The 25,107-nt window shown below is 38.5% G+C and overlaps 1 protein-coding gene across 1 annotated transcript; it reads left to right on the top strand.

Annotated features, from left to right (window-relative positions):
• The first annotated feature begins 19,904 nt into the window (after positions 1 to 19,904).
• On the top strand, positions 19,905 to 21,590 carry LOC134666151 (leucine-rich repeat-containing protein 74B-like). The gene has a single exon (XM_063523305.1). It carries the CDS (start codon positions 19,905 to 19,907, stop codon positions 21,588 to 21,590), a length of 1,686 nt encoding a protein of 561 aa, XP_063379375.1.
• The last annotated feature ends 3,517 nt before the right edge of the window (positions 21,591 to 25,107 follow it).

The raw sequence follows: 25,107 nt of genomic DNA on the forward strand, positions 1-25,107 counted from the left end.
ACAAGCGGGTATGAATATAAATCAAATGTGGAACAAAGCACGCTAAAGAGCGAAAACTTGTGAATGGGAGCGCACCCTAAATGCGCCGGCGCATTGTTAAAGATCTTTTGACAACCCTACCAGAATTAATACCGTCGAGTTAATCGAAAATCAACCTTGTGCGCTTGATTTAAGAGAAGCTTTAGAGAAAAATTAAAGTGGTTCTTGTGACAGCCGAGCTAAGTTACCCATACAGTTGTAGCAGAGAAATATCGACCTTGTTAACTTGACTTAAAGGAAAGTTGAAAGTAAAATTAAAGTTATCGTAGGGGGTAATAGGGCACCCGTAGAATTGAGTTGCGAAAAGTAATGTTTGCTTTGGAAATTCGTTACGGCCTATTTTGTTGCTTGGTCCAATGATTTGGGTGTTATAGCATTACATTGGTAATAATAATATATTATTATTGTTTATGTGATCAAATGGTAACGGTAGAGCTTTCTAACAAAGGTGACCAATATTTGAGTAGGTGCGTAGAAATATTGACTACACGATGACGATTTTCCACCATATTCTGATGCATCAGGCGAGGACGGATGTGATCAAGATCATTAAAATATATTTTTAATAAATTTAGTGGAATAGAAACTGTCACGTTTTTTGTCGATTGAGGTAGGGTTATAGGTTATAGGTTTTCGCGGGCTTGGTTTCCGCAACTCGACGTCATAATATTGCGCCTATTTTGCGTGATGGGTTGGCGGCACTATTCCTGCCAACCCAATTCTATCAAGAAGCCTAGCAGACCCTTGACGTTGCCGACGACTTCTGGGAGAGACCCCGGTGAGCCGAGGTGTTGTGCCCGGTATTTTGCCACCCCTGGGCATTCGAGAATGACGTGGGCGGCTGTCTCCTCTGCCTCCATGCATGCTCTGCAGAGGGGGCTATCTGTAACACGTATGGTTAGTAGGTGCTTGTTAAATGAGGCGTGTCCAGTTATTGCCCCAGCTATAAGCCGGAGCTGTGGTCTCTTCAGCTGTCGAAGCCTCCGCGACAGATTGGGGTTGAGTGTCGGGAGGGCTTCCTTCGCCTGCCTGCAGGTGCTTAGGTTAGACCAGTATTGTTGGTGTTTTACTTTGGTGTTGTGTCGCAGCGTGTTCCGGAGCCAGGCATATGGCAGAGGTAGGATTGGCTCAGGTCCTGCCACCTTCAGTTCCGAGCCACCTCTCGCCAAGATGTCGGCTGCATCATTACCTCGTGAGTTGCTGTGTCCTTTAATCCACTGCAGAGTTACACCATTGGTGGTACATACCTCGATTGAGGTAATTTGGACATGTTAAAAGAAGAAACATTAAAAAAGCTCCATTGAATATAATATAAGAAAGATGCCCAATTTCAAATTAAAATTGTTTAACATGTGAAAGACAGGCATAAGTACCTACACTACACCATTGAACTATTATTATTAACGTATAGAATCGGCACACCGAACCAGTATTCTGCATCATGGGTTGATGTTGACAACAAACCATAGAAGCGGAGTGATAAAGAAGGCATACTAAAATGACTACCTAAATTAATGAAATTGTCACAATCCACAATCGCAACCTGTATTTCGCGACCTAAACGCGTAAAGCAGGTCACTGACGAGCCTTCCAAATGAATGCCGTTACAATGGATTCATCTAAATGGACGGCATCCTAATAATTTTGACATTCACGGACCGATTTTGGATTGCAGCCACGCTATTTGGACTGTTGGAAGGCTCGTCAGTGGCCACCTTTATACCTTTAAGCGCCATGAATTAATTTCACAGCTTACGACGTTTTTGTCGCGTGATACAGGTTGCGATTGTGCCAATTTCATTGTTTAGTCATTTTAAATGGCTTCTTTATCACTTATCACTATACACGTTATAAAACAAAGTCCCCCGCTGCGTCTGTCTGTTTATATGTTTGTTCACGATAAACTCTAAAACTATTGAACGGATTTTCATGCGGTTTTCACCTATCAATAGAGTGATTCTTGAGGAAGGTTTAGATGCAAGTAGTAAGTATTTGTTAACCCCTGTGAAGCCGGGTCGCTAGTATAATTATAAAACAATGAATGCATTCGTCACGCTTTATCGGTTCCATTTCGACACAGATTTATTTTCACATCTGCGAGTTAATAGCGAACGACATTTAATTTACCATTCGTCACAGGATATTGAGAACATTTCCATTTCCGCCGCATTTTATTTGTTTATAATGCCAGAGCTGATTGCTATCCCTATTCCTCCTAATGTTATAAACCCGAAGTAATTCTGTCTGTCTGTTTACGACTTTACGCTTAACCCTTTACCAGGCCCCTAGGAACTAATAGCGTTTCTTCATACGTAGGTAGGTACGGTATTACTGTTTTTGATTGTTTGATTGACAAAATATTTTGTAAGGAGGTTTGGAGTTAAAACCTGACTACGGTAACCGATACAAGATGTGGGAGGAATATATCCCTTCGCCTGGTAAAGGGTTAAACCGCTTTGGTATGGAGATAGCTTGAGACCCGAGCCGGACACATGGCCACTTTGATAATAACTGAATGGCAAATGTATTACCTGACCCGGGTATGTCCTTAAACTACGGGTGGACGGGCAGCAGCGTCCCTCAAATTCGGTGTACTCGACTGCGATCGCCAACCCGCCTGCCAAGCGTGGCGATTATGGCATTCACCCCCCAAAAGGGGGAGGCCTATGTTCAGCAGTGGACGTCTTATGGCTGAGATGATGATGATGAAATGTACCAGGTACCAGGTTTAGGTAACCTAGTTGAAGAAATGTCATTGTTGACAGCTGCCCGATCATATCCATAACCATTTCGTAACAAGAAATTATTATCTGAATAGGATGATAATGCTCTCCTGACCGATTTCGGCCACAGCGACTGTGTGCTCTGGAGTAGGCAATTTTTAACACGTAAAAGTGTAGCTGATCCACTCTCTGGTGCGCCGTTAGGTGGCTCACGTACCCTATCTTCTTGGTAAATACTCGAGCGCATTCTTGCTAAATACTCGACCGCAGAGTTTATTCTGGGTTTCAGTTTACATATACATATACGCATAATCACGCCTATTTCCCGGAGGGGTAGGCAGAGACCACGGATTTCCACTTGCTTCGAACCTGACATACCTCTTTCGCTTACTTCACATTCATAACATTCCTCATACACGCTCGCCGGTTTAGGGTGCTCTTGACCTGGCCTTTCTTCAGGATTTCCCCGATCTGATCAGAGAAAGTCCGCCGACGTCTACCCCTCAGGTCAGTTTTGTATACCGAAATCGGTATTCCCCAAATCGCGTCGTCACGTCAACCTTGCCAAATGTAATTAAGTGCCCCTCGCGGTTAGTGTCGGGTTCGATGGTGGCTAATCCTTCGCATTTGGACCCCTCGGAAAATAATAATAATACTTGGAATAAGCAAATAGTTCGGTAGTTTCGATTGTTAGTTGGAACAACTGAATTCTGTTTATTTTTCTGCACTCGAGACTTCATTTGCTGAAATGGCTCTCTGATATAAGGTTGATGGCACTACGATTGCATCTTATGTACCTATATATAGGTACTTACCTATCTACTTACATAATAATTATTATGTAAGTACCTAGTCCTTTACCTAGTATAGTTCTATGATAGTCTTCATGCCCTCAGCATTTAACATTTGAAATTAGCTCTGTCGTGTCTACTATTCAAATTTCCAAAATACGATGAAAAAGTTTGAAACGTTCTCTGGCTGTGAATTTATTGTATTATTTCACAAGCAGGAAAACGAAAATTTCGTTCTTCAAATACTCATACAGTAGTATGACAAAATTTAGATTTTTTCCATTTTGGAAACTTTTTGTCAGTAGGCACAGCAAGGAGCCTGAAATATTAGTTCAGTATCAGTATAATATCCATTTCTAATATAATATCCATGTATAATATACATACTCTACTAATTTGGTAAAAACACTGCAAATTAAAATAAAACAGATTTCATTTTAAACTCAAAATTCAAGCTTACATCAATAAACCCGTAATAAAAATACCACCCCAATCAAGCAATATTGACCATACAATAAAAAGCTAACAAGGCTAAAACACATGCAAGTCCAGCCCGAGGCTAATTGAGTCATTGTCTGTCTGTTTGTCCGTCTTGTTTAATATTCATCCGCGTATTTACTGAGTCCGCTAAACCAATACGACTTTACCAACTTCGCTACCACTACAGGCACAAAAGTTTACTAGTATACGGACAAAACTAAAGTGACGTAAGAACGAGAGAAATGCAAAGTGAATTCGACTTTGTTATAAATGCTTTAGGGTTTAGATTTAAATATAATATCGAACAGACTTGATGCTCTTTCGTTTTCAGGCGATGCATTCTACATCGAGGAATGTATAACTAAATAAGACTTTATGTGAACGTGTTAAGGTTTATAATAGAGTGGATTTAATCTTGTATGTTGGTAGCGACATGGTCAGCAAATTATAAACTTGTAACGGAGGAAGTTTGTTGGTTTTAGTTTTTTAAAGTGATCCTATTTTGGGGCGTTTTAATGGGGTTGGTTAATGATTTTATGTCGTTTTGATGGAGTTATTGTAGACCGGTGTTTGCCCGCAGGCTAATAAGTAGACATCGTTCATTTTCCAGCATTTTTGGTGGAGCGGAGTGGCGTTAACGGAATTGGTATAAATAATTTCAACCCTAATGATTAATTAGCGTTAATTACGTTAATATTAACCTTAATTTACCATTTCAGTTGAAATTATCTACACCAATTCCGTTAACACCACTCTGCTGCACCAAAAATGCTGGAAAATGTACGATGTCTGCTTAATAAGACTATGTAATGTTCAGAGAAATACTACGAACCTAGCTGTAAACTTACCGGCCAGCAGTAGCTATGGCAGAAAGGTTCTTGAGCTTGGTCAATTTTTACTGTACTTAGTATGTTCCTTTTTTTTCATCGTCAATAAATAAATACCTAGAATAAGGCCTTAGATTTATAAACTTCGTAGCATAACCAGTTGAATATCAGGGCGTAAAATCAAAACACATCCACATATTAGCCATCGATTTTATCGATATTGTAAATAGTCATAATACCGGCCATAACGGCCGCAATATTCATAACTATTAGCTCCCCCAGCCACTAATCCCGAGATGAATCGGCACCACACAAATTGGTGGAGATTTACTCTGCAGTTTACCGAATATATTTGTGCTATAGATGAACGCACGGTGGCATTGATGGCATATAATATTGTAGTGGTTAAACATAATAAGTTTTTGGCAAAAATTCCATTTTTCGTACAAGATTTTATCGCTGGCTGTACTTTTCTTTCCACAGACAACTAATACTCATCGGACTCATCCGACTTACATAATGTATGCAAAATTTGAGCTACATTGGAAGCGTGGAAACTGGGTCAAATTAAGCTTGCAAGATTTGATCCGTACAAACACAGTTACATAGTTACATTGCATGTTAAATAAAAGCTTGTAAACAAGGAATTATGAAAAGGTAAGCCAAATAGGTGTCAATAAGTTTTTTTGTCCAAAATATTGTTGATATAATATTTTATTGCTGACTGTACTTTTCTTTCAACAGGCAATTATCGAGACATTTGTAACAAATCCATACACAATAGGTTGCGTCTTTTTATCACAGAGTTCTTTTGGCAAACTCCTGTGTCCAAAATGATTTAATCAGCTCGACCTGACCTACAAAAAAAGGAGTAGTTTTTTTTATATTTATACTTCAATAACGAAACGTGGTCTTTCACTATCGGCCTCATCTCAAAACTCAAAGTCGCTCAACGAGCTACGGAGAGGACTATACTCGGAGTTTCTCTACGTGATCGAATCAGAAATGAGGAGATCCGTAGACGAACTAAAAGTCACCGACATCATAGCCCACCGGATTAGCAAGCTGAAGTGGCAATGGGCAGGCCACATTGCACGCAGAGAAGATGGCCGATGGGATCGAAAACTGCTCGAGTGGAGACCACGGACTAGCAAGCGCAGCGTAGAACGTCCACTCACAAGATGGACAGACGACCTTGTTAAGGTCGCCGGAAGGCACTGGATGCGGGTCGCTTCCAACCGGCACGTATGGAGCTCCAAGGGGGAGGCCTATGTTCAGCAGTGGACGTCTTATAGCTGAGATGATGATACTTCAATAAAGTAAACTTTTAAATGATTTTCGAACGCCAAATGTGCAATGTGTATAGTATCAAACTAAACTTGCATGTGCCCAGTCAGTGGCTCCTTTACCTATTTTGTTTGTCTTCTTGCCAAGCGTAAACACTTGAAAACTTTACGAAGCACGCTACACTAACACGAAGCAATTTCAACCGTAATTCAAAAGAATAAGGTCTTTATTACAACGGTGTCATTTACATACGTTACCAATTTAAATCGAAGCTGACTCACGCAAAATTCACTCGTATTATTATAGGCTATAAAGGTAATAGTGACTGTATATTAAAATTAGGGTTGCCACCAAACGTTGTAACATTTGGTACTTTGTATTCGTGTACTCGAGATTGATTGAAAACTAACTGTAGCGTTGTAGGTTTGTTTGTGGAGACAACAGTGACGTCACTCGAAAGCACATCTGCACTTTAATTAATACAGTATATAATTTAGTTAAATTGCATTATGATTTTTTATTAAGGCCTTGGTTAGCAAGTGAAAAGCAGATTTGTTAAAGTGCCCAGTCAAAGCTTTGTTCTGTTTTTTTTTTTATTATTACAATATATGGCAACCAAACGAGCAGAGGTTAGAGTATTCTATCTATCTATCCACAAGTTAATACTGTGGACGTTGCTGATTTTACTTCTATATGATAAATAGCTTACCAAATGTCCCACTTGTAAAGCTCACAGTATGTCACTTTGGCAATTTTATTTGTTTAAAAAACACGGCGGACGGCGGCGCGTGCGAGCCGCGTGAGTGACGCGTGCGATTCGTAGTAACGCTTCTCGATTGAGTTAAAGTGATATGATGATATGATACTAATAAGTGGTTAAATGGGTAGTAGGCACGTGCTGGTATTTATGACTATATTATGGCATGTGTGATGTTTAAGTACCTCTTAATTGGTTTATTGCTGATCCGGTGGTCTTCAATTATTATTTTATTATTACAAGCTTTTATTTACTTTCACTTGACCGTTGTGTGTCTGTCTGTCTGTAATCAAATCTTGCAAGTTAAATTTGATTCACTTCGCGGTTTCCGATTGAGCTGAAATTTTGCATACATACGTATGTCGGGTGACAATGCAATATTATGGTGTCATCGAGCTGATCTGATGATGGAGACCGGAGGTGGCCATAGGAACTCTGTGATGAAACAACCCAACCTAATTGTGTTAGGAGTTTTTAGAATTGTCTCGATGAGTATTAGTTGTCTGTCGTAAGAAAAGTAGGTACAGTCAGTAATAAAAGCTTGTACCAAAAATGAAATTTTTGCCAAAAACTTATTTATGCGTTGAGTTCTTTGGCTCTACAAATAATACACGTGTCTGATTGGTTTGAAAAATTGTAATTTTTAGGGAGAAAAGTGTTCATCATTCCATAGATTTGTCGTAGGTACCATTCATTTCGTTTTCATTACAGTCAGTCAGTCGATTTTTTGTTGTACACTTTGGTCCATATTAACTGGTCATGCATGTCATTGAACCTAAATAATTCTTTTTGACAATCAATATTTTTTGGAATTAAAATACTTATAGCTACTAAAAAATATTAGACTTTGGTACCAAAAACAGTTCCCACGGAAACACCGCTCGCAAAAACCACAGGCCCACTTAAAAAGTCCTAAATAAACTTTCACACAACCAAATTAACCCTATAATGCTCACGGCTTTTTAAACGCCATGTAATTGTCACATTATCCCACTTGAAACGTCCCGTGTCACTACTGGAAGCTACAAAGGTGACAAAGTGACAAAAGTGATGCGGAAACTCAAGTGTGGATTTAGGTTATTTACAAATACTTATAAGTATAGTTTGGGAAAAAAATTGGTCGCAATTTTTCTCATGGTTGTTTAGGGCCTTCAAGCCTGGGAGTAAATGTTGTTAATAGTAATTAAATTTGGTTAAATACTTGCGACTTCTTACGCGTAATTCTAAGCGATAGAAGTATTTAAAAAAATCTCCCGTTATATTCCCAATTTTTTAGCAGGATTTTTTTTTAAATATGTTTTGTAATGAATATTGAATTACTCTTACCTTCTAATTACTCTTTAAAATCATAGTTGCATCTGTAGCGGCCCAATAATAAAAAATACCAATTGATAAAGATTTAAACTATAATTCGTTTTTTTAGCATTAGAAAGAACTTGCAAGAAGGTAAGCGATCTTGACATGTCTTTTAATTGAAAAACGCTTTTTAAAAATCAAAACTATTACTTATGAAAGCAAAAGAATATAAATGATCGTATTAGATTCATAATTGTTACATATTTGCCGTAACTTATTTTTAAAATGTGTTTTTCAATTAAAAGACACGGCAAGATTGTTTACCTTATTTGTAATGCTAAAAAAAAACGAGGTATACGTAACAGATGGCCATTTTAATACATTCATTGCCACTAAGTGCACCGGGTTACGCTCGTAGCGCGTAGTCACGGTTTCGCCGTATGTAGCGTGTCGCTACGAACAGTATACCCGACAGTCGGGTACACTGATTATGTTAAAGGCCTCTGGGTGGCTATTTAAATTTAACACCAAATTAAAATATTACATTATATTACATATATTAAAACAATGACCATTTTCTTATTCAACGTAAATATTCAAATCTTGTTATAACCGACACCTTAACGGATGTACATGCTGCTCTAATCCCTAATCGATCAAAAAACTCACCCCGCTTATAAAAAAACCACACAATTTCCCCGATAAAAAGCCCTTTCACCCAAAATGCACTTTTTCGATAAAAACGCGGCATGAATGCATTCCATTGTGCAAGTGGCAGATGGCGATAAGGGCAAACGGTTTGACACCGGACAGGAATTCCTATTATTAAACGCAGTCTTTGATTATTATGAACTTTTAAGGGATATTCTAATAATACGTATATCATAGAAAAATTATTATCGTGATCCGAATAATTTTAACATCACATTAATTAAAGGCATCACTTTTTAACTTATTCATATTACAACTGGATTAAATACTGTTTTTGAGCAAAATATAGTCTTTTCCAAAGCAAGATGACACACTCCCTAATGTGATAGTAACTGTCTGCCTGGCGGTCCGTCCTATCCTAAATATTTAGATGTAAGTAAATTGGTACATAGTGAGTTTGAAAACCGAGGAAAAATATAGGATAGTTTTAATTAAACATCATGATTATTCATGATTCTCCGCAAAGTAGCGGGTAGAAGTTAGTCGTCATTAACACATCTATTGCCACTAAGTGATACGGGTTACGCTCTTACCTCGTAGCCATGTCTTTGCCGTATGTAGCGCGTATCTAATCGCTACGATGAGTGTACCCGACAGTCGGGTTCTTGGCCTCTTCTTCTTGTGTTAAGAGTGCATAATTTAATCAGTCTTTCCTCTTTCCCTCACCGACCCTAAGCTACCGTGCAAGCTTATATACACACAAACAAGCCGACGCAGGCGCAGCGAATGCAATCATTGGCAATTTCACGCCCGTCCAGCGCTAATTGGTTAAATATTACCTCATTTTCACGGATACAGTCACTTAAATACCATGGTGATTATAATAGAAACATTTGGCAATTACAATTACTTAGCTGCAAAATTGTAGGTGGAGACGGTGTTAAATAAAAAAATAACACTAAAACAATATGACGTATCGGAACTAAAAAAATCTAGTTTAGTTAATCCAAAACACTACATAACATACATCAGATGTCACACATCACTCTTATAGATATTTCTATATGTATCATTTGTACCTTAGGTACCACATAATCTGTACCTATAGTTCGTTTTTTTAACATTAGAAAGAACTTGCAAGAAGGTAAGCGATCTTGACATGTCTTTTAATTGAAAAACGCTTTTTAAAATTCAAAAACTATTACTTATGAAAGCAGAAGAATATAAATGATCGTATTAGATTCATAATTGTTACATATTTGCCGTAACTTATTTTTAAAATGTGTTTTTCAATTAAAAGACACATCAAGATTGTTTACCTAATTTCTAATGCTAAAAAAAACGAACTATAATTAGTGCCAAATGACCAATGTAACGTTTATCAAATAAGACTCGTACTTACCACTATATTATTATAATACGTTTTAATGTATTAATGTTTAATGTTATAACACTTGTTTGTCCACGACGTGTCAGATGGCTAATACGCCGCAATTCGCGGCACGCGTTTGCACTTCTACAAGCGTTCTGCACGTGCCGTGAGTTACACGCCTGTTGCTCATATTCGTACCACATCATTTGATATTGATATTGAACATTATCTGCTAAGTTAAATCTCTAAGTAAAAGTATCTCTAAGTAAGTTAAGTATCTAGAAAATATTCATTTACTCTACGCTGCAAAGCAAACTAAGCAAAGTATTGAAAACATTTTTAGCACAGTTACACGTACAAACATATTTATGTAAGGTACCTACTGATCCTCCTACTCCTCCTGTTCCTGTGGCATACGACAGTGAAGCCGAGAGGGTAATGCAGGTGCTGGGCATCCCTGCGTTTCCTTAATTCCGTCCCAGGCGGTGTAATGTATGTTACACCATAAATTTAATCGTCTGCAATATACGTAAAGGCCAATGACCTACTGATCGTAGGTACTTGCTAGTTGCTAAAGGTAAAATTCACACGCTGAATTCTTATATCCCCATCAACAGTTATTTTTGGAAAGAAATCAATAGGTAACTTGCAAAGCTTGCTAGTTATGTACAATTATGTTACATACTCGGTGGCTAAAAAATGACTACATTTCCGTTGCCAGGGAAGTACCTATTGGAATTATACTGAGCAACTTTTACTTTGGAACCAACCCCACAATCCCGAAAAAAAATACCGTCCGATAGAAAATGGACCAGCCAAAATGTATAAAACAGCCAAAAATTTTTTTCGCGATTTCGGGTAGCTCAAAGTTGCTCAGTATAATGCCACAAACTCCCTGGCAACGGGAATGCAGTTAGTTTTAAGCGATCTTGTATATTATGAATTGTTACGTCATTTTGTAATGAATAGGGTAATTCCTATTCATTACAAATATATTTATTAGTATACTATACAATACCCATGTGTTTGTCCACGACGTGTCAGATGGCTAAACACGCCGTAATTCGCGGCACGCGTTCGCACTTCTACACGCGTTCCGCACGTGTCACGTTACACGCCTGTTGGTCGATACCACTTCATTAGATGTTGGTATAACCCGTACAACAAACACTATTAGCTTTAGTAATACATGACAATATATTTTTATTTAAGGTCGAGCCACACCGGCTTGCGTGTGCGTGACGTGCGCGTGTGCGTGCGCTAAAATGTTGGAGCCACACACGCACACGTCACGCAAGCGGTGTGCCATCTCTCATAAGGCTCTGTATACTACAACGCCGCACGCGCACGTGCACGTCACGCACACGCAGCCGGTGTGCACAGGCCTTTACCTCCTCCTCCTCATTCTTCCTTGCCTCCTGAGGTATTTCCTTTGCGCTACGACATGGGATTCTTCAAGAAGCGGTTATTTAAGGTTTTCAAGGGTCGGCAACGCTTAAGTGGCTCCTGTGATGTTGCTTATGTCCATGGGCGACGATGACCGCTTTCCATCAGGCGGCTCGGTTGCTCGTTTGCTGACTATAACATAAAAAAATTAGCATAATTATAAGAAAAAAAGCCTTTATTTACATACAAGATATAATTTAGGGTGGTTCAAAAAACATTTTTTTTTTTTTCCGACGGGCCATCCCGTTATTTTGTTACACTTAAGTATTATGCTGATAAAATACACCAAGTTTCGTAATTTTATCTCAACTACAAGGGGGTGCTCAACCACTTTGAAAATTTTGTATGTTGTATGAAAACCAAAAAACAGAAGTATTTATTATTCAGATTTTTATTTAAGTATCTGTTTTCACATTATTTGCACATGTGATTTATAAGTTTTTAAGTAGAAAAACAGTTTTAATTCTATTTTTTATAATTTTTCGAAAAGTAAGATTTTTAGAATTTCACCTAAAAAATCATAAAAAATAGAAATAAAAATGGTTTTTCATCAAATAACTTTAAAATCGCACTTTCAAATAATGTGAAAACTACTACTTACATAAAACTGAAAAAAATAATAACTTGTTTCTTTTGGATTTCATACAACTTTGAAAAATTTCAAAGTGTTTGAGCATCCCCTTGTAGTTGAGATAAGATTACAAAACTTGGCATATTTAGTCAACAGAACACGTGTAATAAAATGAGAGGGTGCCGCTTTTTCTAGCTGGAGTTTGAATTTTTCCCATACAAACGTGAACCACCCTGAGATATATGTGTGTAAACTAAACGAAATTAATAACTACATACTTAGCTTAAATCTAAAATAGGCCCCTGAGGCTTCGTACCAAGGATGCTGGTGGTATGTATTTCCTCGCAGTATCGCATACAGTTAATACAGTAATACCTACATAGTTAATAAACAAACTTACGGAAACTTTAGAAACACCATCTAACTCCGGGCTGCGGGTTGCGGTGAGATTAAGAATAATTAAGATTGATTCAGAGCAGATGCAGATACTTAGTTAACACTTTTTAGAGTTCCAACCAAAACACATTTACTTGACTAAAACATCGTTAATATAATAATTCGCTTGTTTAGCTTATTTATTTATTGGAATAATTATTCAATAATTACAAAAAACAAAAACATTAAAAAAAACATTTCACCGCATTGTTTATATGTAAATCAAAACTACTGTCACTTTTGTCAAGTTATTCTGTCATTGTAGTTCCTTTTATTTTGCATTAGAAAGAACTCCACAGAAGCAAGCGTGCAGTTTTTACTTATAAGGCTCTTTAATTGTTAATAAATATACTGGGTCAAGCAAATCTTGTCAGTAGCAAACGGCGGCAAATTTGAAAAATCGCGGGTTAGCAACACTGTGTTCGAATAATTCGAAAATCGCGTGTCATCTGTGCTTTATCTGTGGAATGTGGATCGTGAATGAGAGCCATCATCTTGTTTGTTTACAAATGGTTTACAATGTTTACATTCTGAATCGATTATATTTCAAGAGATATTTCTGCTGTGTCACCATTAAATACCAATATATTAAACAAGAATGTGCTTAATTAAAGCTAAGGTGCCTACAATGCCTACAGTGCCAACTGAGAAATCTAATAAAATATGAAAATCCAGTATGACATCTACCTGCTGAAGCAATGATTTTATTCATACATTCTTGTTTAACGGCATAGTCCACTTACAATTTTATTTTGAGATCTTCAAATTAGTTAATCATTTTTATCAACATCACACACCGCTTTTAAATTGTCCGTCCATACGTATTAATAACAATTTCAAACATTTTCAATACAGAATCCGCGAGTGACAATTTGAATTGACGTACGTGACAAGGCGCGCTTAGCGGAAAAAAAAGTTTTGGTTCGATGTACATTGTACATTGCTGCTTTTCTTAGCGCAATACTACTCTTTGAGTGTTGCCCTACTTTAGTTTGCTTTACATTGCTACTGACAAGATTTGCTTGACGCACTATAATTATTGAATTATCGAATGTAGCATGGTCAATACATATAATTTACTTCAAATTATTACCGCTAAAAGTGCCGGATTTGGAGCCACAAGTTCTGCGAAGTTCTTTCTAATGCTAAAAAAACGAACTATAGAGAGAAGGGATTTTTATTCAATAAGTAATTTACATAAAAAGTTATTATTAATAATAAAGTCTGTGCGGAAAGAGAAAAGCCGTGAAATGTATGGGGCCCAAAATGGGGCCCAATGCATTCCACGAACTTTCTATTTCCGAACAGACTCTATAGTTGCGCCGCGATTGTTCCTGTACTAATTTATACAGGGTATCCACCTTTAAAAATTGGGTCAGGAAAAGCAACTACTGCGATTGCAAAATTGACAAATTTTTGCCTCGAACATCCTAAATAAAAAGGTAGATTATATTTTTATAGAGGATTTAGGTAGGTACCGTTAAGCTAAATTGTTATAAAACCGCGAATCTAAGACGATTCTAATGCGACAAATCGAGTTTACCCGCGGAGTAATTAACATTGTTAATTATTTTGAGAGTTTACCTATATAATTTTTAGTGTTAAAAATATTAAAAACGCTAAAAATGTTTATCTACATTCTTTCGAGTATTTTCATGAAAGTCTGATTTATTAGTAAAACAGGTTCAATATAAATACTTATACTTCAAATTTACCTCAGATAAAATGTTATGATTATGGTTCAACATATTTAACAAAAAATATGAATTTAAAGGCCAACTAAAAATTCAATCAACTGAATCGAACTCGCTAACTTTCGGAATACCGGTCCCCAAAGTGGTGATTTTTATTTTTTTTCCTTAAATAAAATAAATACATAATATCGCTAAATAAATATGTAATAACGTGTCTTTTTAGTACTTACAGAAAAAAATTAACATCTGTTCGGTTCTTCAAAAACCACTAGATAGTTTCGCCTAAAAAACTTAGCAAACCAGACAAATCCGAATCATCCAGGCCAGTGACAGAACACAACGCACAATACCCGAGGTGTGGGCACTATGAAAAATCCCATTCGGACCGTGCACGCGGAATAATTACCGCTTTTTACTGGTTTAATCCGGATCAGATAACTAGTGCCCCAAGGTGATGGAATAGGGTTGTCAAAAAATTGAATATTAGCTGCCGCACAGTATTTCTTTATGGTTGACTTTTAAGTCTTTTTGACAATGTATCTTACATGATACATACGTTATTTGACACCCTTTTTAGGGTTCCGTACCCAAAGGGTAAAACGGGACCCTATTACTAAGACTTCGCTGTCCGTCCGTCCGTCCGTCCGTCCGTCTGTCACCAGGCTGTATCTCACGAACCGTGATAGCTAGACAGTTGAAATTTTCACAGATGATGTATTTCTGTTGCCGCTATAACAACAAATACTAAAAACAGAATAAAATAAAGATTTAAACGGGGCTCCCATACAACAAACGTGATTTTTGACCAAAGTTAAGCAACGTCGGGAGTGGTCAGTACTTGGATGGGTGACCGTTTTTTTTTGCTTTTTTTTCGTTTTTTTTTGCATTATGGTAAGGAACCCTTCGTGCGCGAGTCCGACTCGCACTTGCCCGGTTTTTTTAGTTTTTTATAGTTTTCTGTCAGGCGGTTTTTGGATTTGCCAACAAAAGGGCTAATAAAGTTCTTGTAACTTACTTCATTTGTTTTTAAGGGACCTCAGAAAAGAGCTTATTGCAAATCCTTCCCCAGATGTATTAAATTTAAAAATGCGGTATGGTGGTTTAGTGGTGGTATGGCAAAAAACAAGGACTCTCAATAATCGTTTTCGCTTAAAAATACTGATATAATTTTTATTTCAGTGTTCTGATTGTGTTTTGATTTATCGGTACCTGAACCTTGAATTATATACATCCTAACTTGTACAAATCCGTGGTAAAACCACAGAAATCCGCATTGTGCTAGAGTGGGGACTGTAGCACAAGCCTTCTTGCGCATGAGAGGAGCCCTGGGCCCAGCAGTGGGACGTATATAGGCTGAATTATTAAATATTATTATAACCAGACTCCAAAAAATTGGCACCCTCGATCGCTGTGATTCCACGTTTCTTGCAATAACGATTAAAAAAATTGGCAACCCTAATAAAAAGCACTATGCGTTTGATATTCATGATCAGTCCCTGTGGATCCAGAATTAGGGATGATGTAGATTTAGTTTCATCTGATATTAATTTAGATGGCGGTGTGTTCGTAAAAAGAGAATTTTAAATCTCGATGACAATTTGAGGAGATTATATTGAGTCTTCAAAACAGAACAGATGTGCCCAAATTAGGTTGAAATTGTACTTTGTCATAGGCAGTCTTAGGTATGGGTCAAACAGAAAACTGTGTTACGTCTTTCCTGTAGACTTACAGAAGAGTTAAGGGCTATAAAGGTTAATTTTCTTATTTAATCCTTATCCACGTGAAAAGGTCCTCCTTTTCTTTAGAGAACTATGATAAAATCATTACTTAATACAGGAGAGAAAACTAGAGTGTTCGGCTTGTCAGTTATTCGGAGCTGTCAAATTTTTGTTCTAACTGACAGGCCGATATCGTGCAGCGGCCTGTTATATAGTGGTCGGCTTTATAGATATTTATTTCAAAATGTCTATTCATATCTACAGAGTGAAATTTTACTCAGTGCACATATTTATTATGAACTGCTATCGAACATTTTAAATGGTGAAAAAAAATCAAAATAAAATAAAACTGTATGGATTTAAACTAAACTATCAGCCACATCGAATCGGAAAGCCTAAAACCAAACCAAACATTTTATACTTAAATCGAACATTTCCCTTATTTCCACCAGAGCAGTAGCGGCCGATCACAAACTACAGTAATTAAATCTTTAGGGAGCGGGAGAAAACGAGGGTGCACACAATAGCTCCAACACCAGGTGACGTATTACCCTACTAGCCAAAAAAGTCCTAACTTCATACAAAATACGAGGCACATACGTCCTTTTTAACTTTGCAATCGCATTCAAAAACCAACTTAACTTTACCGTCACCAAACCATAGAAATTTTAAAAGCTCATATAGAAATGAAAGGGGATGCAGTTGGTACTGGTGCATGGAAGTGCAAAGATAAGTTTGTACAGGCACAAAAGAGACGGTTGACTTTATTTCGTGTGTGATTTAGTGACGTAGTTATAACGCGTGTCAATGGTGGATTTGCGTTTGATGTGCTTTGTAAATAAAATAAAAATAACTATCTGTAAAAGCGGCATGAGACAGTCCTGTGGCAGTGCAATTTACTCCAAAACAAGAATTGAGTGTTTTGGACGAAAAACTTAAATGTAGCTTTTTTACCACAAACCCCAAGCCGCCTTCTTGCGAGTTTAACAACAAGAACAGTTCAGTTTAAGTTAAAAAATCAATCTTTTATAGCCCCATAGCTTGAGTCACCCTGTATGTATGTAGTGCCACAAAAGTTCAAAAAAGGCAATCTACTTTGGAACTTACCTATCAGTTAAATATTCTATACATATGTTACACTACACATCATATTATCAGCTGGAAAAGGGTCCAATTGGTGTATTGCCTCGCCTGCCTCAAGGATCTCCACTCTCCACTATGATTGGTTTCTTGGTCTTATCTAAGGGGCTGATTTAAGCCGGGTACTCATTAGCGAGCTGTAACCGTAACCGTTGCATGTACTGTAACCAAAAAACATAGTGTGTACGTGGTTCGCAAACCTGCTGCGAGCGGTACGCGAACGGCTCGCAGCGAGCCGACGTTTACAACGTACTCATTTCTGAACCTGTAACGTTGCACGTAACTGTAACCGTTACTGTTGCCAAAAACATAGTGTGTACGTGGCTCGCGAGCCTGCAACGAACGCTACACGAGCGGCTCGCACCGAGCCGACGTTTACAACGTACTCATTTCTGAACCCGTAACGTTGCACGTAACTGTAACTGTTACTGTTGCCAAAAACATAATGTGTACGTGGCTCGCGAGCCTGCAACGAACGCTACACGAGCGACTCGCAGCGAGCCGACGTTTACAACGTACTCATTTCTGAACCCGTAACGTTGCACGTAACTGTAACTGTCACTGTTGCCAAACACATAGTGTGTACGTGGCTCGCGAGCCTGCAACGACACTACACGAGCGGCTCGCTGTGATCCGACGGTTGTCGGTTTTTGCCGCGAACCAAAGGACGCTTGCACTGCGCTCGTGGACGTCAAGATCAGTTGTTGCTAGCCGCTGCGAACTAGCTATATATCGAGTATTTCTTCGTCATTAGTGAATGGTCAGAGGATAAATGTATTTTGCTGATGGACGCTTACAGGGAAAATAGTGTACTATGTAGTACTAAGTATTCTATGGAACTACTTTCCCGATACATTCTATGAATCCCATATCTTCGTGGCCGTTTATGATCATCGAGTAGGCATCTAGTATATATTCTACACAAGCGAGAAATACTCGTCCGACATCGTGGATCCGGTTTGTCAGTGGCCTTCTCGTACACACTAGAAACTCGTTACTGTATCTGTTTGGTTACAGTTACAGCTCGCAAAATGAGTACGCTCGGTGAAAGCGTTCCTGCGACGTCGCGAGCTGAAACTGTAACACGCGTACACACTAGAACCTCGTTACTGTATCACGCATGTTCGGTTACAGCTCGCTAGTGAGTACCCGGCTTTAGACGGCGCGCGAACTCGTATCCGATTTTAGTTACATTGAGGGCTATTAGTTACATCCAATTCAGCCGAGCAATCAAATACCGTAATGTAACGAAACTCGCATGCGAGTTCTTCTTCTTCAAGTGCCATCGCCGTCCAGGAGGTCGGCGACCATATGTCTATATATATATATATATATATATATATATATATATATATATATATATATACTATCTAAATGAGCCAATAGTCTGCCGCATGCCTGCGATCATGACCTTGTTGAAAACTTTTAACAACAATGTATCGCGATCAGTAATTATTATTAAATACTCCATTTTAAGCCCCTCTCAGATGTTATCAGAGCACATTAGCGATCATTGTGGAGCTGTATCTCATCTGACAGGATATCTGACACTATCTGCCATCTCCCCTTTACGCGTCACCATTTGTCAGATCGGCGCGAGCGCAGCTTTTCAGGAAGGGACGTTATTTGATATTAAATGTGAAATTACATTTATTACCTATTTTAAACTGTGGACCTAGAAACTTTAGATCACAGGAAATGGTGAAAAAAAAAACCGGGCAAGTGCGAGTCGGACTCGCGCACGAAGGGTTCCGTACCATAATGCAAAAAACCGGGCAAGTGCGAATCGGACTCGCGCACGAAGGGTTCCGTACCATAATGCAAAAAAAAAAACAAAAAAAAGCAAAAAGAAAAACGGTCACCCATCCAAGTACTGACCACTCCCGACGTTGCTTAACTTTGGTCAAAAATCACGTTTGTTGTATGGGAGCCCCATTTAAATCTTTATTTTATTCTGTTTTTAGTATTTGTTGTTATAGCGGCAACAGAAATACATCATCTGTGAAAATTTCAACTGTCTAGCTATCACGGTTCGTGAGATACAGCCTGGTGACAGACGGACGGACGGACGGACGGACGGACGGACGGACGGACGGACAGACGGACGGACGGACGGACAGCGAAGTCTTAGTAATAGGGTCCCGTTTTACCCTTTGGGTACGGAACCCTAAAAAAGGCAAAAAAAAACGGTCACCCATCCAAGTACTGATCACGTTTGTTGTATGGAAGCCCATGCAACTTAAATCTTTATTTTATTCTGTTTTTAGTATTTGTTGTTACAGCGGCAACAGAAATACATCATCTGTGAAAATTTCAACTGTCTAGCTATCACGGTTCGTGAGATACAGCCTGGTGACAGACAGACGGACGGACGGACGGATGGACGGACAGCAGAGTCTTAGTAATAGGGTCCCGTTTTAGTTTTACCCTTTGGGTACGGAACCCTAAAAAATATTGCAAAGTCCAGTTACGAAAGATACTCGTACACCTATTATAAGAGTTAGACCAAGAAAAGTCTGTATTCATGATTTTTATGATTTTATTAGGAGAATATGTCATCAATTTTTAATTGTCATTTTTTCACTGTCATTGATTTCTTAAGATTTGATTTAAGATTACTAATTTATTTTAGGTTTCTTTATATTTGTATTAGGTACGTTTGAAATTATTTTCCATCATGTCTAGCAGCGGGTCTGCTGACACCGTCGTGGAGGTCTTAGAACCAAAAGGCCTAGAGTCCGAAGAGTCAATTGAACCCTCCATGTCTGAATGGTCTTCACTCGTCATGGATATACAACCCCCTAATCCAAAGAGAGTGCTATACGAAGAGGGTCTCTACGACCCAGGAAGTGGAGAAATATGTGCCGCTTACGTCGCCCAGTCTGACAGCGCAGTGATCAGACATGTGTACTACAATTACCCCCGCATCTCCGACCCTGGGATATCAAACGCGTTGTTAGGACCAGCGCCTAAACCTTTCTACACTGACGACGGCCAAGAACTATACTTAGCTTTATGTAAGCAGATGAATCAGACCCCGGTTCGAATTTTCCACAGAGCGCTGCTCGGAACTAAGGCAGACATGAGCTATTACTGCGTTAATCCAAACGGCATCCGAGCTATGACAAAGAGTTTAGTCAACAATAAAACGCTTACCAGCATTGATTTGACGGACAACTTTTTAAACGACGACGCCTGCTTCCACTTAGGTGAGTTGTTAACGACTAATACCATTTTAACTGAGTTAAATCTTGCGGGATGTAGGATTGGGCCGAGCGGAGCTCTCAGGCTATGTGCGGGACTGGCAAATAACAAGGCTTTAATGGTGCTCAATCTCAGTCGGAATCAGTTAGGTGATGCCGGTACTAATCACTTCTGTCAAGCTATATTCTCCAGATCTCGTGTTCGGGAAGTTAATCTTTCCAGCAATGATATCAGCGGAAAAAGTGCACAAACTCTCTCTGAGGCTTTAGAGTGGAACAACCAAATAACACACTTAGACCTCTCCCGCAACCTTCTGTATTCCTTCCCTTCCGGACTCTGCAACCTACTCATTGAGTTAAGCAACAGCCAGTTACTTAAATATATAAACATATCATGGAATAGTTTATGTGGCACCAAACTATCCGAAGCAATAAAACAGATCTTTAAGGCAAAAAACTTGCAACATTTAGATATCAGTAACAACAAGCTATCGAGCACAGAAGTCGCAATGGATCTGACTGTCTTTATGGCAAAAGCCAAGAAAATGGTCACTTATAACGTTTCATACAACCCGATGAAGTCGAAGGAGGCCATCCTCTTTATAAATAAATTACAATCCAAGTTTGTTAAAATACAGAAACTTTATATGGACGGCATCACTGTAAATGGAGAGTTTATAAACATTTTAAACGCTATGAAGCTATTACCAAATAAATTAAACGTGGAAGTAACTTACGGATATGTAGAAGGATTACACAAAGCAGCAAGTCCCGACCCGAGAGAAACGGTTCTGAACAGAGTAGAGTATATTTGCAAGAAGCCTAAGAGAAATAAAGTGGATATAGCGCTAGTGGTTTACCAACTACTGAAGGAGGGAAAAGATATAATAGATATTAAAGATTTTACTAACACGCTTAAATTAGCAGGAGTTTCTTTAGATGACGAGCTTGTAGCAGAATTGGCTAGTCTTTTTCCTGCGCCTAGCGTTAAAAAGGGGGTAAAGAGGGTTAATATTCCGATGATGGGGGAGTATATGAAGAGGAAGTGGCCTGAGAGGAAGCTGCCACCGACGCCGCCGCCTGAACCGGAGCCAATCCCTGTTCCAAAGAAGGGGAAGCAAGGGAAAGATGATAAGGGGAAGGGAAAGGGAAAGAAGTAGATCATATTTACACTGAAATAAAATAAACTAATAAATGACATATTAAGTGAATGTGATGCTTTGGATGTTATAACGACTCTAAAATGACTGCTGACAGAAAAATGATAAGCTTTCATAGGTAGGTATATTTTATGCTTGTACTTAGTTTAGAATTTATGTTACTTTACTTTATAAGTTTTGATTTAATAAACCTTCTGTGGCAATGAATTTCGTGTTAGATTTAGTGAGACAATAAGACGTACCAATTTTGGCACTGTACGAAATATCGTATAAATACAGCATTAATTGTTTTCCTTCGCATTTTCTCGGAAACGTTCGTATTTGTCATGCTACTTCAATCAACCTGAATACTTTTCGTACCGAGACTGACTGAAATAGCAAGACATTACGTTCGTACGTTTCCGTGAAAATACGAAGGAAAATAATTACGCACTACCTACATCACCAAGAGTACCTACCGTTTAGGCATAGGAAAATATCAAGGTCTAATTTCCCTCTGTCTACCTGTCTATCTACCCATGTAAATTTTCCTTTGATTTCTCCAATTTTCCTTTTTGTCCACCTATGACAGTAATTTCATTCAGTTTCGCATTTGTATCTCTAGGCCCGATTCGGATTATGAAATAGACATCTATTAGATATCTTTTAGACATCACCAAGATACGATAACGATATGTTTAAGATTTAACCTGTCAAATTTGACATTTGCTCGATTCTGGAGATACTCTTGAACGATTTCCACAGGATATGACTTAGAGATCTAATTCACATCTAATGGATATCTTACTCAATCTAACGTAAAAGTGACATTAGTTGCCCGAATTGCGCTGCAAAAGAGAACTAGTTGATATCTAAACTATATCGTATCTAGAATGGATCTAGAACATGTCGTCTCTTGTGAATATCTTGAAGTTCGAATACGGCAGTCTGTATGTAAATTCCAATGAATGTTGTCATACAAGCCTACATTATAAATTACTGGAATGACCACGCACGTTAGCCTCGGTCTGCGAATCGAATCGATTCCCGCACCCGCGTATTTACTCTAACCACTGAGGGTCTACCGCGAACCACGTTCGACGTGTTGCCTTCCTGTCACACTTACGTACGAATATACAAGAGCGACAGAGAGGCAACACGTCGACGTGGTTTACGGTGGGCCCTCAGTGCGACACAATGACACAATGCCACAATTAAATATTCAAAATAATCCACACTTACAAAGATGTGAGAAGGGTTAAGCGACATTAACTTAGTAAATTATTTTAAACTCTATCCAATGGATTTAAGGTTCAAACTCGAATTGTTTTATTTGCAAGTACTGTTTGTTAATTTTGATGCTTAGTTGGTTTTATTTAGAGAATAAAAGCATGTTTACAAGGATTTACAATGACTATGTTACGCTGATTAGGTGATAAAAAGGAGCGGGTTGATTTATTGGTCCCGGTTTGATTTGTGGGTCAGCTTGCTTTGAATGTCTATTTGTTGGTTAATACTTGTACCAACCACAAAAAAATTCGTTAACTTTCTTTTTTAAAGTCAAATTTTTATAATTTTGTCGTCGTGGTTTGTTTTCGTTAGATTTGGATTCAATTTGGATATTTGGAAGAGCCCCTCATTCTGGCCGGAACAAATACGAAATCTTAACTTGTCCCGAAAAAAACTTATGTAAAATCCACAGACTTACGAAAATGCCCTTAGTTTTCGTAACTCAGAGCAAAGAGAGGAAGATTTGAAAACAAAATTGACAAAAAAATCGGAATATACCTTAATCAAAGACAAGGTCCATCTAAGTAGACTAATCTAGGGTCAGAAATAGTCAATATACAGGGTGATTTCTGGGTCATGAACCACTTTTTCTGACTCTGTAAATGATCCACATTATCATATCGTAGTATTTGATTAAAAGATAATTACTTTAATTATTCTTATTTTTCAAGTAATATAAATGTTATACTAAGTAATTATGGTCACCCTATGACTTTTGGCATACGCTGTATGGAAAGCGACAAGACGTCACATTGAGTAGGGTCACCAAATTGTATGCAAAAATGTTTTTTCCTACTTGTCATCTGGAAAATAATCATCATTATTGGTGATAAACAATAATTAACAACATCATTTGGCTCATCTTTGGATTCTGTATGATGTCTGGCTCTGGCTCCACGACCCCGAAATCACCCTGTATTGCTGTTAGTAGGTAACTTAGGTACGAAAATACATCGTGTAACAATACAACTAGCTAACTATATACAACTCTATGTAATAGGCACTAAAAATATTAGAAATCGACGATTTATTTCATAGACTGCATAGAGCAATGATTTCGCGTTAACAATGGAGGTTTTGGATTTTTACCCGATGTTCAACAATTGATCATCTTATTTTTCACCATATTGTTAAGCAACTTTATTTTCCATTAGAAAATACCCAATGCCTGAAATCCTCTTCGAATCCATATACCACGTGGTGATGGTAATATAATGGATGTAACTCCACTGACGAGTAGGGAATGCAAATCGGTTATTTTCGGTTATTTTTTGTATGGAAATAATCGGTTATTAACCGAAACCGCGGTTATTTCCATACAAAAAATAACCGATTTGCATTCCCTACTGACGAGTCTTCCAGTCAGTCCAAATAGCGTGGCTGCAATCCAAAATCGGTCCGTGAATGTCAAAAACGTACAATGTTTAATATTAGGATGCCGTCCATTTGGATGAATCCATTGTAACGGCATCCGTTTGGAAGGCTCGTCAGTGGCCTGCTTTACTATATTGACAGTTACTCGTACTTATAGCAAAAAATATTCAACAACATATTAGCGAGAAGGGACTACGAGTATGTTCCTAAAATAATTTATTCAAACGCATTCCAATCTATCAATACCCTCGCGTACTAGCAGCTAAAGTACAGCAGTCAACTTCAATACAATTAGCTGACCATTTATATACCGTATTGCCACGACATAAGCTCTTCATTGGTAAAAAGATGGACACAAATTAAGAAGAGGGTCAGTGGGATTCAAGGTGACATTCCATTCGCTGGGTCGAGCGAACCAGGTCTACGATGAACTCGCGGGGCTCCAAAATTGTAGTTTATATTTTTAATTTTTATGGTGGCTGGACGTCGTGACAGCGGACATGGGAGAGAACAATCTCACACCCGAGGATGCCGAAGACAGGGCAAAGTGGAGAAGACTGAGCAGGAAAGCGGACCCTGGCGCTAGGCCGGGAAAACGCTAGGTCGAAGAAGATGGGGCTTAATGACGGGCCAGTGCTTCGGTTGGACAGTCGCCATCAGATATATCGGAGCGTCCAAGGTGTTCCCAATGTCTGAACACGCACTCTAACGCCCTGACAATAGGTGCGTGTTCAGATATTTGTAAGCGCCTTGGCCGCTTCGATATATCTGTAACCAGTTCATGTAACCCCGGTTCGTACAAGAACTCGACGCACTAAAGCTATGCTCGCTAAACCATCGTGAATACAATTAAGGCCAGCGCTGGGCATCGATC

Source organism: Cydia fagiglandana, chromosome 7 (assembly GCF_963556715.1).
Source record: "Cydia fagiglandana chromosome 7, ilCydFagi1.1, whole genome shotgun sequence".
Taxonomy (NCBI): Eukaryota; Metazoa; Arthropoda; class Insecta; order Lepidoptera; family Tortricidae; genus Cydia; species Cydia fagiglandana.

Bases quoted from the DNA above. Each gene is read 5' to 3' on its own strand.
- LOC134666151 (XM_063523305.1), top strand. From the start codon at position 19,905: ATGTCTAGCAGCGGGTCTGCTGACACCGTCGTGGAGGTCTTAGAACCA.